This window comes from Notothenia coriiceps, unplaced genomic scaffold (assembly GCF_000735185.1).
Source record: "Notothenia coriiceps isolate Sejong01 unplaced genomic scaffold, NC01 NC01_scaffold00007583, whole genome shotgun sequence".
Lineage (NCBI taxonomy): Eukaryota > Metazoa > Chordata > Actinopteri > Perciformes > Nototheniidae > Notothenia > Notothenia coriiceps.
In genome coordinates this window covers 285,407-304,845 of record NW_011340284.1, presented here as the reverse complement: position 1 = coordinate 304,845, position 19,439 = coordinate 285,407, and the positions used below count along the sequence as shown (strand labels likewise).

Here is a 19,439-nt window from a genome sequence, read left to right as displayed (position 1 = left end):
CGTTACAAGGCAACGGCTCTCCCACTGGATTGTGGAAGCGATTGCTCTGGCTTATACGAGTCAGGGTTTGCAGGCACCAACGGGCCTGCGTGCTCATTCTACTCGTGGACTGGCTACATCCTGGGCTTTGTTCAAGGGTGTTTCCATCCAAGACATTTGTGCAGCAGCGAGCTGGTCCTCACCGCTCACTTTTGTCCGCTTTTACAGGCTAGGTGTCTCTGCTCCAAGTGTGGCCCGCGTAGTGCTGGGCCCCGTGTTGAGACAAGGTTCTACCTGTTAAGTTCTGGTTGTTTTGGTGATTTTGGAGATAAGCATGTCTAGCAATACGGGAGTTTCAATATCCCATAGTGAGACATCGAACGGAGTGTTATGAATGAGAACTATAGGTTACTCACGTAACCCCAGTTCTCAGAGTAACATAAAGTGAGATGTCTCACCAGACGGCCCTTCTTGCTAAGGCGAAGCGAGAAGAGGTGCTTATTTTGAATGACGCTGCGACGTAGCGCAAGCTACTTAAAGGGTGGGTGGATTCCCTGACGTAGACGTCGAGATCACCAGCCAATCAGGATTGGCGTAATGAGATTGATGCTTCTGTTTGCATACGCGTTGAGGCGCATCCCATAGTGAGACATCTCACTTCATGTTACTCTGAGAACTGGGGTTACGTAAGTAACCCATAGTTTTTCCAAAAGTGAGTAATAAAAAATGCATGTCAGAGTTTTTTCCAAAAGTGAGTAATAAAAAATGCATGTCAGTTGCAAAACCACAGTATCAGCCTAACAATGACATATGATTGTTGAAAACAATGGGCTACCACTCTTTTGGGAACCTTTTTCACCAGATGATGTAACATTGCTGCAGGGTTTCTCTTTCAGTTCACTCAAATTCACACAATTGGCAAGAGGATGCTCTCATTCAGCCACAAATGGATTCACAAAACTCACATTACCCAAGACAAAATGTAAAACAAAAGGTTTTGTTTTTTTATTGGGATACATGCTCACGATGCTCAATGAACACATCAGACATTACTTCCACTTCAGCTGGCTCTGCAAACTAACACATTACTTTTGGAGACAAGCCCCTGACAGGATATCCCTGATAACGAGCCCGCAGCGTCCCCCTTTCTGACCCTCTGTGTCAGTGACTGCTCTTCCCGTCATCAAGACACCCATCCAAATCCACAGACAACACTAAAAAACAAGAAACACAATACCCATCGCATAATGGTAGACCTTTTTGTAATGCAAATAATTTAACATCAGCACTAAGCAACACACTGGCAGCTTTCATGACCCCATTAAATCAGCCTGTGAATGAATCCCAGCTTAAAACAGATGTATGTCTTTGTGCCAAAAACACTCCAACCCTACACCAGCAGCTATCATCATTTAACACTTATTCCATAATACACAATCCCTATCTTTTTAACATAATGAAATTACTTTCCTGTGATTCAGCACTTGTTAATGTAGCAACTATCTACTATTTATTCTCATTATTATTATCTTAATAATGATTGGGGACTTTTTCGTGATTGGTCCTTTTTTAATTTAGTTTTAATTTTCCCCTTTCAATACATTTCACCATTTTTACTTTTAGGGTTATTTATTTTAGTATTATGTAATTGTTCTGACATTCTCATGAATGATTACATGGATATACAGTCATGCCTAAAGGTAGCAGCACTCACAACTTGACACCATATACCTTAACACACCAATCCCCTATCAAGTACACAAATGTTGCATATTGTGGTTTGCTTTAGCATTACACTTGTTGATGTAGCAAGTACCTAGTATTTGTTATTATTCTTAATACTACTATTTGTGTTATTGGTCATGTCTTTTTTTCACAAAATGTTATATTTATTTATTTAACTAACCATTATTAATTAAATGGTTATATGTTGCTCTTTTGCTCTGTAATGATTGTTGCCTTTATTATTTGTATTGATTTATTTGATAAACACTCATACCTTAACCTGTGAGCACCCACCTCATTACCTATTATATATTCCCATGACACATCAATCCTCTAGCAATTACAAAGATGTCACAAAATACATTATTTTGCATCAATTCTGCTCTAAATAGATGTTATTTGAGTATTTTATGTTTCCCTGTCTCCTGTCATCCTCTGCAGTGGTGCTACAAAGGTCACTGCATGTGGAAGAATCCTAATCAGATCAAGCAAGATGGCGCCTGGGGCTCCTGGAGCAAGTATGGCTCCTGCTCCCGCTCTTGTGGTACTGGAGTTCGCTTCCGGACGCGTCAGTGCACCAGCCCAGCGTGAGTGACAGGCATTATTACAAAATGTTGACCTAAAGGAGGAGGTTGATCCTAGTTGGCAGGTATTGTTGGATAATTTAAGTGGGTAGATGTCCTTTTTTGTAACCTTAAATGTACCCTGCCAGTGCCTACTGAGCTACAGGGAGTGTGGGTATTATTCAGGCTATCCTAACCAGAAAAAGGACAGCATTGATTCGTCAAACACCTCAAACTACGCATATTCTCTCTAGTTGATTTTTATGTATTTTATGCAAAATGTCAAAGGAAGAGAAATCGGGCCCAATGTTGGTTTTAAAGTCCACATCACATCTAGTGATACTAGTCCCCTGTGTTTTATTCTCACCATGACAGTTTCTTTAACTTGACTCGTGGCTACGATAACCAAGGAGTTTTAGTCTCCTTATATTAAAGGAATCGTTTGACATCTTTTTTTGAAAATAGAATTATTGACTTTCTTGCAGAGTGATTAACACTTCTGTTACAACTTTGTACAGTATGGGCATATAATAAATCACACCTTCATGAAGGAGACCTAAAGCTAGACACTACTCATTAACTCAACGAGAAATTGCTCCTGTTCACTGATCAAACCTTAAGTCTTTAAAGTATAATGTGCACACTATTCTGTTGTAATTGCTTAACAGCTTTAGAAAGGCAAACTTTTATTGTCAGATGTAATTGTTCTTTGTAGGCTTGGCAGTCAATCATTATTAATGACGTATATAAATAACACTGGGGTTAAAATAAACAATGTAAGCAACTTCTAGAAAAAGGCAGCAGGTGAACTTGAGCTTGTAATCAAACAGGCGGGAAAACACACACGGGGTGGAAAACTCCATTCAAAACAAAATAGGAAACTCTACATTACAGGTGCAATGTTAAACGTAATGCCAATCTTTTATGCATGTTTTCTCATCACACATTAACCATAACATGATTTCTATATTGTGTGGGAAACAGTCATTTGACAGGTTGTGTCTATGTGTAATACATTTGAAATATGTGTATAACAGTGACGAACCGTGTCTATCACAACTGGACCTTCTGTAGACACACACACCCCCCACCGCCCCCCCGGCATTATAGTGTCTGTCTTTTCACTGAATTGTCGTCTCGAAAAGGGTACTCACAACAATTCTGCAACAACTTCATCTTCACCTTTTGCACTTGCCATTTCAACGCTAAAAAGAATAAAACGGCATGAATCGTTTCGTCACATTCATCTAGATCCTCTGTCTCGAGCCAGTTAACTAGCGGGCCTTCTAGAATACCCTGGAACCGAGGGAAACTCTGAAAGAATACGCCCATTGGCTACAAATCAATATATGATTGGTTGATCAAACTGTCAGTCCAAATGTACGCTCTCATTCAGTGCAACGGCCAGGGCATTCTATCAAGGATATAGAATACCTTGGTTGAAGGATATTCTACCCAAAGACCCAGAACAAGATCTGATTGGTTGCTTTCTTTTTTAACACAAAACCACTGAAATGGGTAGTGCATGGTCCGAGAAGGACAAATAAATCAACGTAACACTGTAATATTACAGATCAACAACACAGATACGATTCTCATTTATTTTATATACATTTTATTTATATAATTAAATTTGTTTTATCTGAGTGTTCCAGGGTATTCTCTGAATACCTTGAAGGCCCTGACGGTTCGCCACTGGTGTATAATAAGGTTGCAATACAGGTGTAAAAAAAGGTGTAACATGGGTGAAACACGGGTGGGATAATGGTTTAATAGGGTGTAATATTGGTGTATCAATGTTTAATATGGGTGACGTAATATGAGTGTAATGTAGAACAAAGTAATCAATACATTTGTCATAATATCTATATGTGATTGTCCATTTTAGGGTTAAGCAGGATTTGTTTTCACATTGTGGTCTCAAAGTACTACTTACTATTCCCCCCCCGCAGGCCCTCCAACGGCGGCCAGGACTGCCCAGGAGTGAACTTCGAGTATCAGCTCTGCAACTCTGACGACTGCCCAAAGCACTTCGAGGATTTCAGAGCTCAGCAGTGCCAGCTCCGCAACTCCCACTTTGAATTCCAAAATGCCAAACACCATTGGCTGCCCTACGAACATCCTGACAGTAAGCCAGAAACATTTCAAAAGATAATTTTGTTTTAACGGGAGACTTCTCAAGGTTTTTCTATGCCAAGAAAGAACAAAGAAAGTCTACAAGGGAAGGGAATCTGCATTCTGACAGCAAGAACTGAAAGAAACATATTGTACATTCAAAACATTTCCCAGCCGTTTAAGGGACATTATCAAACAGACCAGACCCTTTTCTGAACTTTTTTAACTGTTTTTTTGTATTATCTTTCTTCCATTATTTTATATGTGTTCATCTTCCTATAACTATGCCAGCATGCAGCGTTTAAAGCCATCCACGCTCAAAATTGCCCTTTTTTGTAAAGATGATGGGTGTTTATAGTGCAGATATAAAACGTTCATCTTTTTAAAATTTCTATATCAGAATTTGCTTTTTCTGGCTTCGCTCCATGGAGCAGTTTCCAACCTCCTGTACTTAAATTGTTTTGTGTTCCCCCAGTCAGTCATGTGGAAAACAAGTAAGAAAACCCTATGAAGGCTGCCAGAATGTAAAGTGGGAGCACGTTGTTCTATGGAAGTTAACGAGCTATCCTGCAGAGTCGAGAGTATTTTTACACTTAGAACCAGGTATTACGTTCAATAGAAAATCAAAGGCCTTTTGTACAAGATTATATTAATTAGTGTCGAGTGCGGTTATTCTGGCCTTTGCCCTAAGGGTAATTTACTTTACTTTAATAACAAACCATAAATTAATTGGGGATAATTTTTTAACCATACAGCTAACAGTATATGCATTTATTTTGTTTATTTTGAAAGGTAAAAAGGCTAGGAATAGGAAACTATTTATATTTCCAATCCAGAGAAAATGGAGACGTAATGAAGGAAAAGGGGCTTTTATTTTGTTGTATGTCTAATATTGTTCAATATCACCATTATAGCAAAAATCCAATGGATCAGGATAATACTTGGTGTCTTCTGCTCCTGCTCTCCACTACAACTCGGAATCTAAATTCAATAAAAGTACATAAACACCTGATACAATTTGGAGAAGGGGCCCTATAATGCTGTTGGCGTTTTCTTTTTCCTGTAGTGTCTTGTATAGGTTTGTGTGCAAACACCACCCCAGTGCTTTTAAAAAGACTCAAAGACAGAATATCCTTACAGATACATATTCAAATTCATAAATACATTATAAATATAAGACCTAAGTCATAAGATACACGAAATGAATTGCACATTAAAAGCAGCTCTGACGAGGTGAGTGTTGATTAAAGGTGGGGTAGGTAATTTTGGAGAAACCAGCTTGAGTGCGTTAGAATTTGAAAATACACAGCCGGAAGAAATCTGCCACTTCCTTACAGAGCCCCTCCTCCAACACACGCGAACGTGCACATGACCAATGAGGGCAAGTAAGTTTGTGCACAGATGGAAGGCTGACAGGCAGGTAGGCCATCCAGTTATTTTAGCCGGGCCGGCTGTCAGCTTCCACAGATGACATTTTTTTATGGATTTTTTGTCAAAGCACTTAAGATATTCATTGCTATCGGGATGTTAAGAGCATTCCATGGAATATAACAACAAGTGTATCTCGAGCCGGTTTCTCAAATTTACATACCCCACCTTTAACATTTTAAAATGAGGACAAATGGTGGAGTTTCTGCAGATCAGTGGTGATGTGGTCATGGGAGTGGGAGTGAGTTCTGAGTATACCTCAGTTTAATTAGGTTAGTTTTGTTGGTCTATATATTTAAGGTGGTTTTGGTGATGTGGTTGATATGGTTTTCAAAAGTCGGGTTGCTGTTGAAAATGACTCCAGGGTTGCGGATGTGTATGGAGGGAGAAAGAGTGGAGTCCTCATTGGTGAAGCAGAAGTTATTATTGGTTCTGTTGAGGGATTGGGGACCAATGATGAGCATGCCAAATGTCTTACAGTTGAGTTTGAGGTAGTAGCATTGCATCCAGGATTTTGGTTCAATCGGGCAGTTGGTCAGGGTAGAGAGAGTTTCAATGGTGATGGATTTACAAAACTCCTATTGTGTTCAAAGGTTGAAAGGGCTTTATTGTCATATCCACAGCTACAGTGTAGATACAGTATGAAATTAAAACACTTAAGTCAGAGGCTCCTCCATTAATGCAACACAAACATAAATACGACATAAAACTAAATCAGAGTAGGAATAAAATATTGCAAGAGACTGTTTCAAGACTTAGAGTAAACTATATGCAAGTAAAATAGATTAAGATAGAAAAAGAAGATGAAATGCTGTATAGTGAAATTAAATATTGCTTATTGTAATAATGGATAAATATATGAGATGCAAACAGATGAATGGTGTGAAGTTGTGAAGGCACAGAGCTCAGGAGTTGATTTATTTATAGCGGTTTGTTTTTCTTTTTGTGAAACTCCCATTGTGTTTTAGAAGTTCAGCAACTGAGAGAGCAATGCCTGTGATTAATCACCACAACCTTTGAAGATTTGTTTTTACTCTAGCCAAGTTAGAGCGCATATCCCGCTGTGTAGAGGTTACATACTCTAGAGGAAGTTTTGCATATAATATACCACATCTAATTGGCCATTATTGCTCTGAGAGGATGCCTGTCGATGCCTGTCAGAATTGACATGTTGGTGGGTGGAAATGGCAAGATAGTTGTAATCTCCGCAGCAAAAGCAATGGGACATTGTGTCAGTTCTTCGGCAAGATAATAAAGAATGTAGGTCAATCCAGCCACTTGAAAAACAAGCTATTAACTGGTACTATCCAACATAAAGAGATGTATGTTTAATGAGCTTCATGTTTCCCTTTTACCCTTTGAAGGTCTGGATCTAATTGTGCATATTTTATGTTTTTAAGTGTTTAGACATTATGTAAATACAACACATTCATCTTTGAAAGTCTTTTAAAATATCAATCTTTCTCTAAGTTGGATTTTGCTTTCCACAACATTTGTATAATGTGTTTTCCTGTAGCTAACAAGAGATGCCATCTGTACTGCCAGTCAAAGGAGACATCAGACGTGGCCTACATGAAGCTGCTGGTGCATGATGGGACACGATGCTCTTACAAAGACGCCTACAGCATCTGCGTACGGGGAGAATGTGTGGTAAGCATGTGGTTAAACTACATGATGTTGACATTGTAAAAGTTGTATTTTAAATCTATAAAAATGTAGACAAAGTGTGATGTTGGAAAACCGATCAGTAACAGGTTTAACTTTGCACATGCTGCGTAGAACCAGGAGTCTAAAATCTGACATTTCCCTCCTCACTGAAATTAATCATACACATACGAAGTATACATACGAAGATACAAGTCTTGGTCACAGAAATATGTATGTCACAGCAACAAGAATTTGGCAACTAATAGTCATAAAACCACAAATGCTTACTAATTATTTGCTTGGTAAAACTTTGTTTGATAACACATTTGGAGAAAATTAGATGCACTTTGTAGGAGCAGTGAACCATTTAGAGGGGCCCGATTGTGCTTTTGGGAATTTTCTCTTTCCTGTTGTCTTATATACAGTATGTGATGGATGTAAATGGTCTGCGAAGGCTTTAATACCAAGTTTCCCCCTGAGGAACACTGAAGCAAAGTAAACAAGTCACAGTAGAGGCACAAAAAAACAATATGAACCTGAAAAACAAGCATAATAGGGCCCTGCCTTGCCCCTGTGTCTGCCTTGCATCTCATGGAGAAAGAGTTGTGAGTAAGTATACAAATATATTACATTTAGTTAAAGTAACGATACAACTGTGTAGACGTACACGTACAGGTGATGCAATGCAATTGTATATAAGAAAAGTACGAAATGATATACCAAGAGTGTAAAAAGGAAAAGTCCTCATTATGTATAATGACACTTTTTTTATTATTTTTGTTATTTTATAATTGTAAAATAATTGATGCAATTTGTGTTTCTATAACTTTAAAATTGCAGATGGTAAAGGTCCATCTGCTGTTGCCTCAATTACTTTATATATTGCTGGTTCGCTTAATCTTTATTAATGCATCAGAATTGATTTAATTATTTATATTTGTATTAATAATCAGACCATGCAAAGTTTATAAAGCTATCAGATACATGTGTCGAGGTAAAAGCAAATCTTCCGCAGTAATGTATTTAATTGTAAGTACAGTATGAAGTTGCATAATATAGAAATATATAAGTAGAGTTCTTTAAAATGGTTATTAAGTATAGTACTTGAGTAAATGTTCAAAGTTACTTTCCACCAAAAAGAGTATGCTTTAGAATGCTCTTCTGGATCTGTATAACATACGTATTCAAAACAAAATCGGATTTACACAACTCTGTCTCCTTTTAGCACTGATAGTCTCATTACGAAGCCTTGTTGTAAAACCACTTTGTATATTTAACAAGTCCAAAAAGAATCTCAACTCATCTGTCTGGTTATGTTCGTGGTCTACAGAATGTCGGCTGCGACAGAGAGATTGGCTCCACCAAAGTTGAAGACAAATGTGGTGTTTGTGGTGGGGACAACTCCCACTGCCGCACCGTGAAAGGATCCTTCACCCGAACACCAAAGAAACCTGGTAAGAAAACATGAAACCAGTACACATGTCTGTGAGTGGAGTGCAGCTTTGTCCATGCTGCAATTTAGTAATCTTTTTTCAGTGGCACTCTTGTTTTACTCCTTTTAACATGTGAAACCTAATCCCACAAACAGAGTATGATTTCTGAATCAAAATCAATGTTTTTTTCAACATGTGAAATAAGATCTGTGGTTAACACAAGCTTAGGAGATTTCCACTTTTTGTTCTGCGACATAAAGTCCGTAAGTAAATACCACACTGGTGAGTTTTCAAATCTTCCATGACAAAAATGGCGTTTGCAAAAAAGTGGCTGATTGAGTACTAAAGTACTAAATTACTAAATACTAAACGTCATCACACCGAACATTAGCCGGCTTTAGCTTAGCGGTAGTGATGCACAGCCATGGAATCGTGATGTCGTTTGTGTCAGGCCAAACATTAGCTTTTTACTACTGCCAATTGCATTTACGCTAAACACCATAAAGATGTTGAAATGCACGGACTATCCTGCTCAACAAAATGTGTAAGTATCATAGACGTGTGTTTGCCATAGATCTTGATTTCTGCAATACTCATAAAACAAAAGGAAAATGACCATTCCTTTTTGTCAAATGAGCCCTTGTAATCACTGCACGACACTATGGGGTCCATATTCTACAGATCTCTATGTCATTTATCTTTGTTAATGTGCAGAATATTGCATTCAAAGCTAATAGATACATCTACAGGGAGCGGTAAAAACCACAGTATCTGTCAGCTGTCACATTTGTTTTTGTTTTGGATTAAGAACCGTATTAATTAGCAGAAAGATAATTATGCCCCTCTTTATTCATTTCACATATTAGTTTCTCTTTTTATTATTGAGTTTGTTAGTTCAGACAGTGTGCCTTCTCTTCGTACAAACTTCTTCAATTGAGGCTGCTTCCTTTAGTTTATCTCCCCTCTGCAGCCACACAGGGCACACACACACACACACACACACACACACACACACACACACACACACACTCACACACACACTCACACTCACACTCACACTCACACTCACACACACACTCACACATGGGTGTTTTGTCTGTAACAAAACTTACTTTGCGTTGCAAAGCTAAATTAGTGTGAGTAAGTGATTCATTTTCTTTGTGAACAATGTGTTTTCACATTAACCTCGAGCATGAGAAAATAACAAACGACCCGTGCATTTAATTTAACGTTTTCATGATGCCTTCTAGTAACCACCTCTGATGCCAGCCTCATCTGTCATCACTATATTACCATTACACCATTATCCATGTGACGTGATGTCATGAAGTCAATCAAATGAAAATTGACGTTGTGAGGGATTTGACGTGACGGCTTCATTAAACCGTTTCAGAATTGTTGAAACTGTTATCAATCCATTTCATAATTTGTTTCTTAACATCACTCTCTCTTTTAACCCCTCACCTTTTTTTAACAGGGAAACACTTAAGCAAGAGAGCCCAAAAAGAAAGCCCTTTGTTGGAAAACACAATATGCAAGTATCCAGTGTTACTGAATACTCCATTACTGCTGTCCTATAGCATTTACTGTGCAGCTTGTAGAGCAGATGGATGCCTAACACTGTAGTGACTTAGAGACAAGAGTGATGTCATCTGCTGTTTCTTCTGTTCCTTGTTACTAATCAAGCGTCTGTTTAGGTCTGACTGTGGGAACTGTGACAGGTTCACTATCCAGAGATGTTGTTTTTGTATGTATTATCATTTAATGTAAATTGCTTCAACAGCCTAACAAACTAACTTTAGAGGTCTTTGTGCAGACAAAAAAAATTCATCAAACAAACTGACAGACTTTTGGAGGTAGTTGGTTATTTAAAAGTTGATTGATTGAGCCTCAACTGGCATGCTGATGCTCCATTCAACCCCACACATCCAAAGTGGTATTTTTTAGAAAGCCCGCTTGTGTGCAGTTTTTCCAATCAGTCGACAAAAAGCCATGTGATCAAACTGTGATTTCTATTAAGCGGCTTGAGGTTTCTGAAATTGGCTGCTATTACAAAATGTTCTCTCAGAGAAGAGGGCATCTTCTGCAATTTTCCGAAAGGTACATTGCAATTTATCTTCTCAAACACACAGCAGAGTGAGCAGCTTCCCCTGGTCTGCCACCTGTTGTGACCCTGTGTGAACACTGCGACATTGTGCCAGCGCATTCATAATCATCATCGTCTACGTCAGGAGGTGTCCAGTGTCAAATCCAAGGGCGAGTAATTACAGCACGGCAATTCAGTCCTGGTGATTATCAAGTGTAAAAAAATAGGTTGCCTCCTCATCCGATGTGAATTGCTCTGCCCCCTGCTATGCTAATTAAATGTGCCTCCACTGTAGGTGATGTTGCAGAGAAATGATAAAATTGGATACGGGAGGAAACACTGCGAGACTCACTAACTGATTCATTTCATTTTGAAGGGAAGACCAGAGGAGCCTTCTCTTTGCCCAAAGGAGCCCGAAATGTGTATTTAAATGAGACGGAAGACTCTAGAAATGTACTCGGTGAGTCATGGTAGGTTTGCAGGCGGTGGACATCCCTGACAGAAGGCCACTTTGCTGCCCTGTAGTCCGAAAATACCCTGTTCTTCACGCTTTATTGAAACATGGCTTGAGGCATTCCCATCCTGTCTGCGTATATTCAAAATAAAGGAATGGAGAGTTTATTTAAGGGATATCTTGAGTTATATGTAATAGTAACACAATAATATGTTGATGTCCTTTGATGACGCAAAAGATAAATGTGAATGAACAGCCTGTTTCAATAAAAAAAAATACCTGTAGGCTTCTATTGAAGGAGACATTTTACCATTTTCTTCTCTGTCGAGCAACACTTCTGAAACATGCGTGATGTCCACCACTGCAAACAAATATGTGTCTCTGTATCTGCTTAACTTACCTATGTGTGTCTTTTCTTTCCTAACCCTCCCTCATCTGCTTCTGCTGCCGCTACAAACTTGGCAAAGGTTACCTTAAGATGTTTCTCATTCCTCCTGGAGCTAGACATGTGATGATCCAAGAACATGAGGCCTCCCCTCAAATTCTTGGTAAGTGTGCCTTCCTAACACCAACACATGAACTGTATGAAATCAGAGAGGACATTTCAACATCCTCTTCTTGTTTTCCAGGAAGACTAATGGGAACACATAATGTAGAATAATAGATGAAAGGCTTTGCATAATTTATTCCATGTCACCTCTCAGGCAGAGAGAATTAGTCTTCGTATTGCTCATTCATAATTTATTATCTATTGAAGAGAGATTAATAGATAAGTGGGTTCTTTCACTGCCAGAAGAATGGCGCTGCAGTTTTTCTTTAAGCATTACTATTTTCTCTACTATGTTAAGGGGAATTCACATTTATAATCTAGTATATTTGCTTTGCCAATAGAAACGTGGCTTCTGTCAGAGTGGAATATCTTAATATTCATATTAAAGCTGCAGGATTGTGGCTGGGATCTTTTTAACAGACTCAGAGGAGAGGAACTGTGATCTATGTGTTTTGTAGAAACAGCTATGTTAAATGCATTATTTTGACCTCTGTTTATGTTGAAGTTATAAACTCTGCAGTGTCTAAAGGAGTTATACTGTAACCGAACTTTGAGAGCGGAGGAGGAATAAGGCCACAGCTTTATTATCGAGCCACAAAGTCCAGCGTGGATACACGTTTCAACAAAACTATAGATGAGAGCACTCAATCCGGTTACTTTCCCTCTAAGTCATCGCCCCTTTTTCAGTGAAAACATATGCTGTCATTTGACTGGCAGAAGATTCTAATTCTGAAGAGTTCGCCAATTACATTAAAACATTACGAATACCGTCCAAAGTCTAATCTGCAAAGAGCCCGATTACAATGGTCAAAAAGACAATATTACATAATGTCTTTGGAGATGATCATCATAGGTTTATAGTTTAATATAAATCAATAGGGGATTGATGTCCGGTCAGTGCCAGTGGACAGCTAATCAGTGTTATGTATATTTACTACTATGACTTTTAACATTACAACTGATGTAATGTTCTGACTCTGACAATTGACTTTAAAACTCATTGGCATCATAGTTCAGCCGTGATGAAGTGTATGCCACAGGCGTACATATATTGACTGACATTGATTGTGCTTTTCCTTTCTCCGTGGAGGACTGCAGTCACGGATATATATTTTTCATAGCAGCTTTTAGGCATGATATTGCTGACCCTTGTTTTTACTGGAAAGTGGGCGTGGCCGCCATTTCGCCAGGCAGTGACGGAGCGCTGCTCTCATCCATACTCTTGATTTGGACCGGTTCAAGTGACCAACAGAGACAGACGATAGCATTGAAGGGCTACTTTTCTGTAGCCTTGTTAACTTCTCAAATTGAAGCGGAAACAAAGGTCAAACTAAAAAAGGTGAAAAAGACAACTTTTCTTGTAAAAGAACGCTGTCAAGTGCAGCTCAGAGATAATGATACCAAAACTGAAACTACGGACTCAAGAAAAACCTACTGCTCCAAAATAATACATTATATCTAGGATGAATTGTCATAAAAACATATCTCCCAATGAAGATTTTGAAAATCACATTAATGATACCCTGAAAAAATAATCCTTTACAACAATTAATGCAAGGAAAATATTTTTTTTCTAATAATAAAATCGGCCTGAATGTATTTATCATACCATTTTTCTATTGAAATGTTTTATACTGTTGTTAAGTCAATAGCCAGTGTGATGTAACAGATAACATTGTAATAGCTCGTACAACCAGTAAGGGTCATCAAACACGCCAGCAAATTAGATTGCTAGCCGTAGTGATAGTTTAGCTATCTGAGCCACAGGAGGCTCAGTGGGTTAGTGCGCCGACACTGGTTCAATCCCACCTGGACCCCCACTGCAGTCAGCATGTTGCATTGTCCCTGGGCAAGACGCTTTATCCGAAATTGTTCCTGTGGGGACTGTCCACAGAATTGAGCGTATGTAAGTCGCTTGGGTATAAGGGTCTAATAAGTACAACAATTATTAAATTAATTAATAATGTAATCTCAGCCATTCCGTAAAGCATCCTACTGCTAGCCATTGGTTCTCTTTACCTATCATCAAAAGAGCAGCTAAACTAAGTAGTTATTATTTATATCTTATCATAGTCACCATTTCAACTTAAACAACATTGTTGTCCTAACCCTAATTAAGTAGTTGTTGTAAGTAAACCTTACCTGACCAAAGCACTGTCTTCTGAATCAAAGTATCAATCGTTGAGGGTAGGTACAATTGTTGATGCTGGTAAGATATTGTGATAGCTCTGGTTCAAAAATACCCTATACAGTAGTTACCGTTGAGTAGAATATACTTTAGTTATATTCCTCTGACACAGAGAATTCGGTCTTATCTCCCAAAAATCGTGACACCTAATAATGGCCGTTCAACATTCGGTGACTTTCAAAGCTTGACTGTCATGTTGCCTAGTGACAGTTGCTAAGCTATGATTGGAAGATCGTGTCCCTGCGGAGGACAAAAAACTGTGAATCGTGTCCTTTATAAAAGGAGCTTGTCACATTAGTCATGCTTTGAAGGGAGACATTTTTCCCCTCGCTGAGTTTAAATGTCATTCAAGTCAAGCCAGTCTTATTGATATAGCCAACGTATCAGACATTTGCTTCAGCGGACTTAAAGAAAAGTGAGCCTTGTCTCAGTAGAAAATAGCCAAACAGTCATTTTTTGTTCTGCATGCGTTGAAGTGATATTGAGTTGAGTTTGCCCGTCTCCAGCCAGGAGTTATTTCCTGCTTTGGTATTACTAGCTGATATAAAGCCGTTAGAGGAGCCAGTGTTCACTATGTCTGCTGAATCAACACCAAGATATATTGACAGTCACCTTCTATTTCTTAAAACTCTGAGTTCAGTATGAGGCGTCTCAAAGCCGTAGTAAAGGTCATGAAAATGAATGAGTCAGTAGTAATTGGTCATGCCCGTAATGTTCCTCGCGTGTGTCAGTGGGTTTCTTGAACAGCTTTGACAGCCAGAGCTATCTTTGCCAGCTTAATGACCAATCAGACCCAATCACTGACAATCAAGCAAGTATTGTTAGGGTGGCCTGGTGTAATGTATGTACTGTACTGGAAAGACACTGATTGTTGTTTCTATATAATGACAAGGATGATTTTAAGACAGTAACAACATTTTATTTGTAGTGTGCAAATGCTTAAATCCCAAATCCCCCCCCGGCCAGCTTTCCAATCAGAGCAGACTTGGCTCTCTAAAAACTAAAGCAGTTTTTGAACATTGTAGCATATAAACATGTGACGGTAGATGCACAAAATACAATTACTAATTGTATACATTTGCATAATAGGGCCTCTTTAAGCAACTGAGAGGAAGCAAACTACTTTCAAAAACTGCTCAGCTGTTACAACTGAAGCGCTGTTGCTAACTTGTGTTTTTCAAATATGCATAGAAGCTTAAATTCTGTACAAACCAAGTTTGAACCTCATCCTTTAAGTAGCAATTAGGACAACTTTCCCCCTGTAGTTCCAAGTGTTAATTAGTGTTGGTGCTGCCTTTATTCAGACGATCAGTGAGAAAGCTAGTAATATATACAGATACATTATTTACTAATTCATTCCCAATGCTGTTCGAAATACCGGTAATCTATATCTTGCTGCTACCAACACAACCACTGCTAGGCATACAAATTGCATAGTGTGGCAAATAGGTAATTACATTGTGCCAGAAACATTTACTTCAAAGTAATAACTTAAAAACTAAATTGGGTTTATTTCCGCTTTAAATTGCAATCTAGTGTTAATAGAAGCTTTTAAACCCCACCTTATTTAGTTCTATTAAAAAAACCTCCAGCCTAATTCACTCGTTCCAATAGTTGTGTCAAGAGGTTGATGTGTATTGGATTGCAGTATAACAGCAATAGTTATCTCATTAGTGAATTCATGGGCCTCAGCTACAGCATGTCTGAGAGAGAATACATGTCTGTGAGGTAGATTTTAACTTTTTGACTGGTGGTATTCTTCCAACCATTAATTAGTCAATTTCAAATTACAATCGCATTTCCATCGTCTGACTGTAACCAAAACACTTGTATGTTAAAGAGGGCCTATTATGCCTTTTGGGTTTTCCCGTTTCCTGTAGTGTGTTATATAGGATGTTGTGCATGTAAGTGGTCTAAAAAAGCTATAATACCAAAGTTCCCTCCAGAGGGAGTTTGTCTCCCACACGGTTTTGTGGACCCAAAGGATGCCATCAGTCGTATGCGATTTTGGGCCATTATAAACACTTTTAATATCCTACCTTTTGTAGGTTTTCATAGAGTCTAGAGTAACTATTAAGTAAGCAGTACGTTGATATGCAATTTTAAACAGCCTTGATTTTGTTGCCCAATAACAACATGATTCACTTCCTACATTGTTACCATCACTACATCAGCTGCTATAATGCCCACAGATTTGGAACCCCTCAACTCAACTACCCAACGAAAACTCCCTTTATCTATAATCCTTAAAAAGTAAAACAATAACAGTTCACACACTTTCTGGCGCTAGCTTTAATGGTCTTTGATGGAGCATTCTCCTTTGTTATCATGAAGCTGAAAGGCCCAGAGAGCGGTCAGCTGCTCATGTAGAAGCGATATCGGCTGTGTGCTTCAGGAGAGAGCTGGGCTGTGCCAGAGGAAATGGCCTCTCTCATCACAAAGCATTAATCACTGAGTCGTCTGTTAAATGGGTCGTGGTGTTAACAAAGTATTACTATTATTCTAGAGGTGGATCTGGATCAGGGGATGAGGGGGAATGGGAATCTAGTGGCAGCGGGGAAGAAAGGGGCGTGGTGTGAGGTTGGAGGATGGCAGGTAGGAAGGAGACAAGCAGGAACAAAGGCAGCCGAGTGAGGATCCTTGGAAACACACCCACAGGTCATTCACAGCAAATACAAAGATAATGAAAGGGATCAAAGGAGGAATTAAGGTATAGTAATAAAAAGGGTGGCAATGACTGCATAGGTAGGAGGTCAGGGCGGGGGTTAACTACCACGTATGTGACATGCGTAAAGCAGTAAACTACATCTGTACAGTAACAAACACGCAAGTCCCCCTGCAGTACACCCTGAATAGGCCCCTTTCTTTCAGCACAGTAAAGGCATACTTTCCATTATTTCGTATGGAGGATACTCAACATGTCAAATTTACAAAAGAAAACTCGACACAGATTATTGAGTAAATTGTGTTATGTACATTTTTTAAATGTACCAATTCAAATGTGTAGAACAAGGCTGATTGAGGGAGCTATCCAGGGCACTGCTTCATATTTGATTCTTCCTCATCAGTCACCATTAACGTTCTTGTAAAGAGCACTTAACTCATGTTGTTACACAGCTGTAGGCGGTAGCAACTCAGGGTGAAGTATATTGCGCAAGTTTACATAGACATTATTGACTGCAACGGTTGGGATCGAACCCGCAACCCTCTTGTTGAAAGACGACCGCACTCCCTCGCAGATAGTGACTCTAAAGTTGACATTCTATATATAATTAGGAAATCCAATGTTTTATCCCCATACATCAACTCTGAACTCCGTGAGATGTGGTTGCTGTAGCAGAATAGAAGGAAAAAGTGACAAAATGAAATGTGTTTGTTAAGATTTCATCTAGGGTGAACATCTAACTCTTAATGAAATATTTAGCTGACAGCATTACAATTATTCCTTTTCTGTAGTTTCTCTATCGCATCCATCTTTCCTGTCACTGTCATTCACTTTGAAATGACATGTGCTGATGGATCAATTTGAAGATATTTCTTACTTGCTTTTATTTCAAGAACTAGTGGCTTCTTATTTCCTGCTGTCAACTCTGCATTTATGTGAAAGTTGATGTGAAGTTGAAGCATTGTTGTTGTTTTTTTCACTCGATGGACTAATCTGTTATAATCTGCACTGGAGCAGGAGGGAAGGATCTTTAGCAGCCACAAGTCGGGTTGTTTTGACATCTTTTAATTGCAACTGATTTACATCAGATATATTTAAAGCAGTTAACAGGTTACATGCCAATTCTAATTTCAGCCTCAGGTCGTAGAAGTTGTATAATATAAGAAGTTCAGGCGCTTGTTCTCCATAAATGTACTGCATGAGTAACCCATTATAACTTTCAGCCATAATCATTCCAAGCAAGTGCCAGGTTTCTTTGTCACCGGGTCATAACCAAATGAATGATTGCAGCAATCAAGAACCAGGCAACGGGGCATTACATCCTCAACGGGAAAGGAGAGGAAGTCAAGTCCAGAAGCTTCATTGACTTGGGCGTGGAGTGGCACTACGTCATTGAGGACGAAGTGGAGACTCTGCACACTGACGGGCCTCTTCACGACCCTGTGGTGGTTCTGGTAATTATAACTCCTTCTCTGTTACTGCTTGTACTTCCATTTTGTAATATCCTCTTTGCTTGAAAATGAGCCCTGTGAAAGAAGCAGGTAAGCCTATTTTTCTCATTATTTTCCCATCACTTTTACTTAGCTTTTTGTGTTGAATTGATATGATTGGAATCAGATTTTCAGGCCAGTAAAATGACATGGCAACATTCAAATGAAACGCAATTTGCTCTTTGCTCACTGCGAGGGCGAAGAGCAAAAACAGTCTAATTTTTTGTTTCTATTGTTACCTCCCGTGCCAGCTGGCTACATACAGCTGTTATCTGTTTGGTTGCGCATCAAAATGTTAGTGGTAAGTAAGGAGGTCAAAGTTGAAACAATTTGAACTGCACAACACAGTGCTTCCCGTCAGGAGGATATAAGACAGCAAAAACACTTCTGCATTAAACTGCTGCTGTGATTCTGGGAAATCTGATATTAGTCAGTCTGATTGTCCAACGTTTTAATACACGACTGTTGATGTCATATGTTCACTTCTCTTGTTAAGCAGCTCTCTCAACTCAGAAGATACTTCCTCAGATGAAGCCTGTGTGAGTTCTATTGATCATATCACATACAATTTTTAAGTGCCCCTGTGACGCATTTGGGAGAAAAATCTTAGAAAAAGGATATTTTCTAAGAATGTTGTGTTATTGTTAGGTCTAGATCCTGCTATGGATAAAAGATTCACAAAGAGACTCTTACGAGACATCCCATGGTGAAAAACACTCAGGGGTAGGGAGGAGAGATTCTAAGAGGCTTAAGTGTTTCTTCAGCAGAGGAGATTATGGCCAAAGACAAGGAGGCAAGAGAAATATTGTCCAAACACTCTATGACTGTGAGCTAACGAGACGCTGAAGATTCAATTGTACGTAAGGAGTCTAACGTTTTAATGTTTGTGATCGATCCCATTAGAGAACGCATTAAAGGGAAGTGATCAAACACCTAATATATTTTGCAATTGGAAACATTTAAATGGTTAAATTAAATGAAAAGATTTACGTGCCAACCAAAATATTTACACAATACTTTTTGTGGGCTTAGGCGGTGTTTACACGAGAACGAAACGGGTTGTACTGTATCTGCTACTTTTCTCTCGCATATAGCCTGTTCGTTCACGCAAGGCAG

The 19,439-nt window shown here is 38.9% G+C and overlaps 1 protein-coding gene across 1 annotated transcript in view; it reads left to right on the top strand.

The window, feature by feature from the left end:
* LOC104944161 (A disintegrin and metalloproteinase with thrombospondin motifs 3-like) overlaps positions 1-18,977 on the top strand; it is a 50,445-nt gene extending 31,468 nt beyond the window's left edge. Inside the window, exons 5-11 of the mRNA XM_010769649.1 lie at positions 2,146-2,291; positions 4,220-4,395; positions 7,327-7,460; positions 8,788-8,911; positions 11,898-11,978; positions 18,124-18,287; positions 18,972-18,977. Coding sequence (XP_010767951.1) covers positions 2,146-2,291; positions 4,220-4,395; positions 7,327-7,460; positions 8,788-8,911; positions 11,898-11,978; positions 18,124-18,287; positions 18,972-18,977 — 831 coding nt within the window. The remainder of the gene's footprint in view (positions 1-2,145; positions 2,292-4,219; positions 4,396-7,326; positions 7,461-8,787; positions 8,912-11,897; positions 11,979-18,123; positions 18,288-18,971) is intronic.
* The last annotated feature ends 462 nt before the right edge of the window (positions 18,978-19,439 follow it).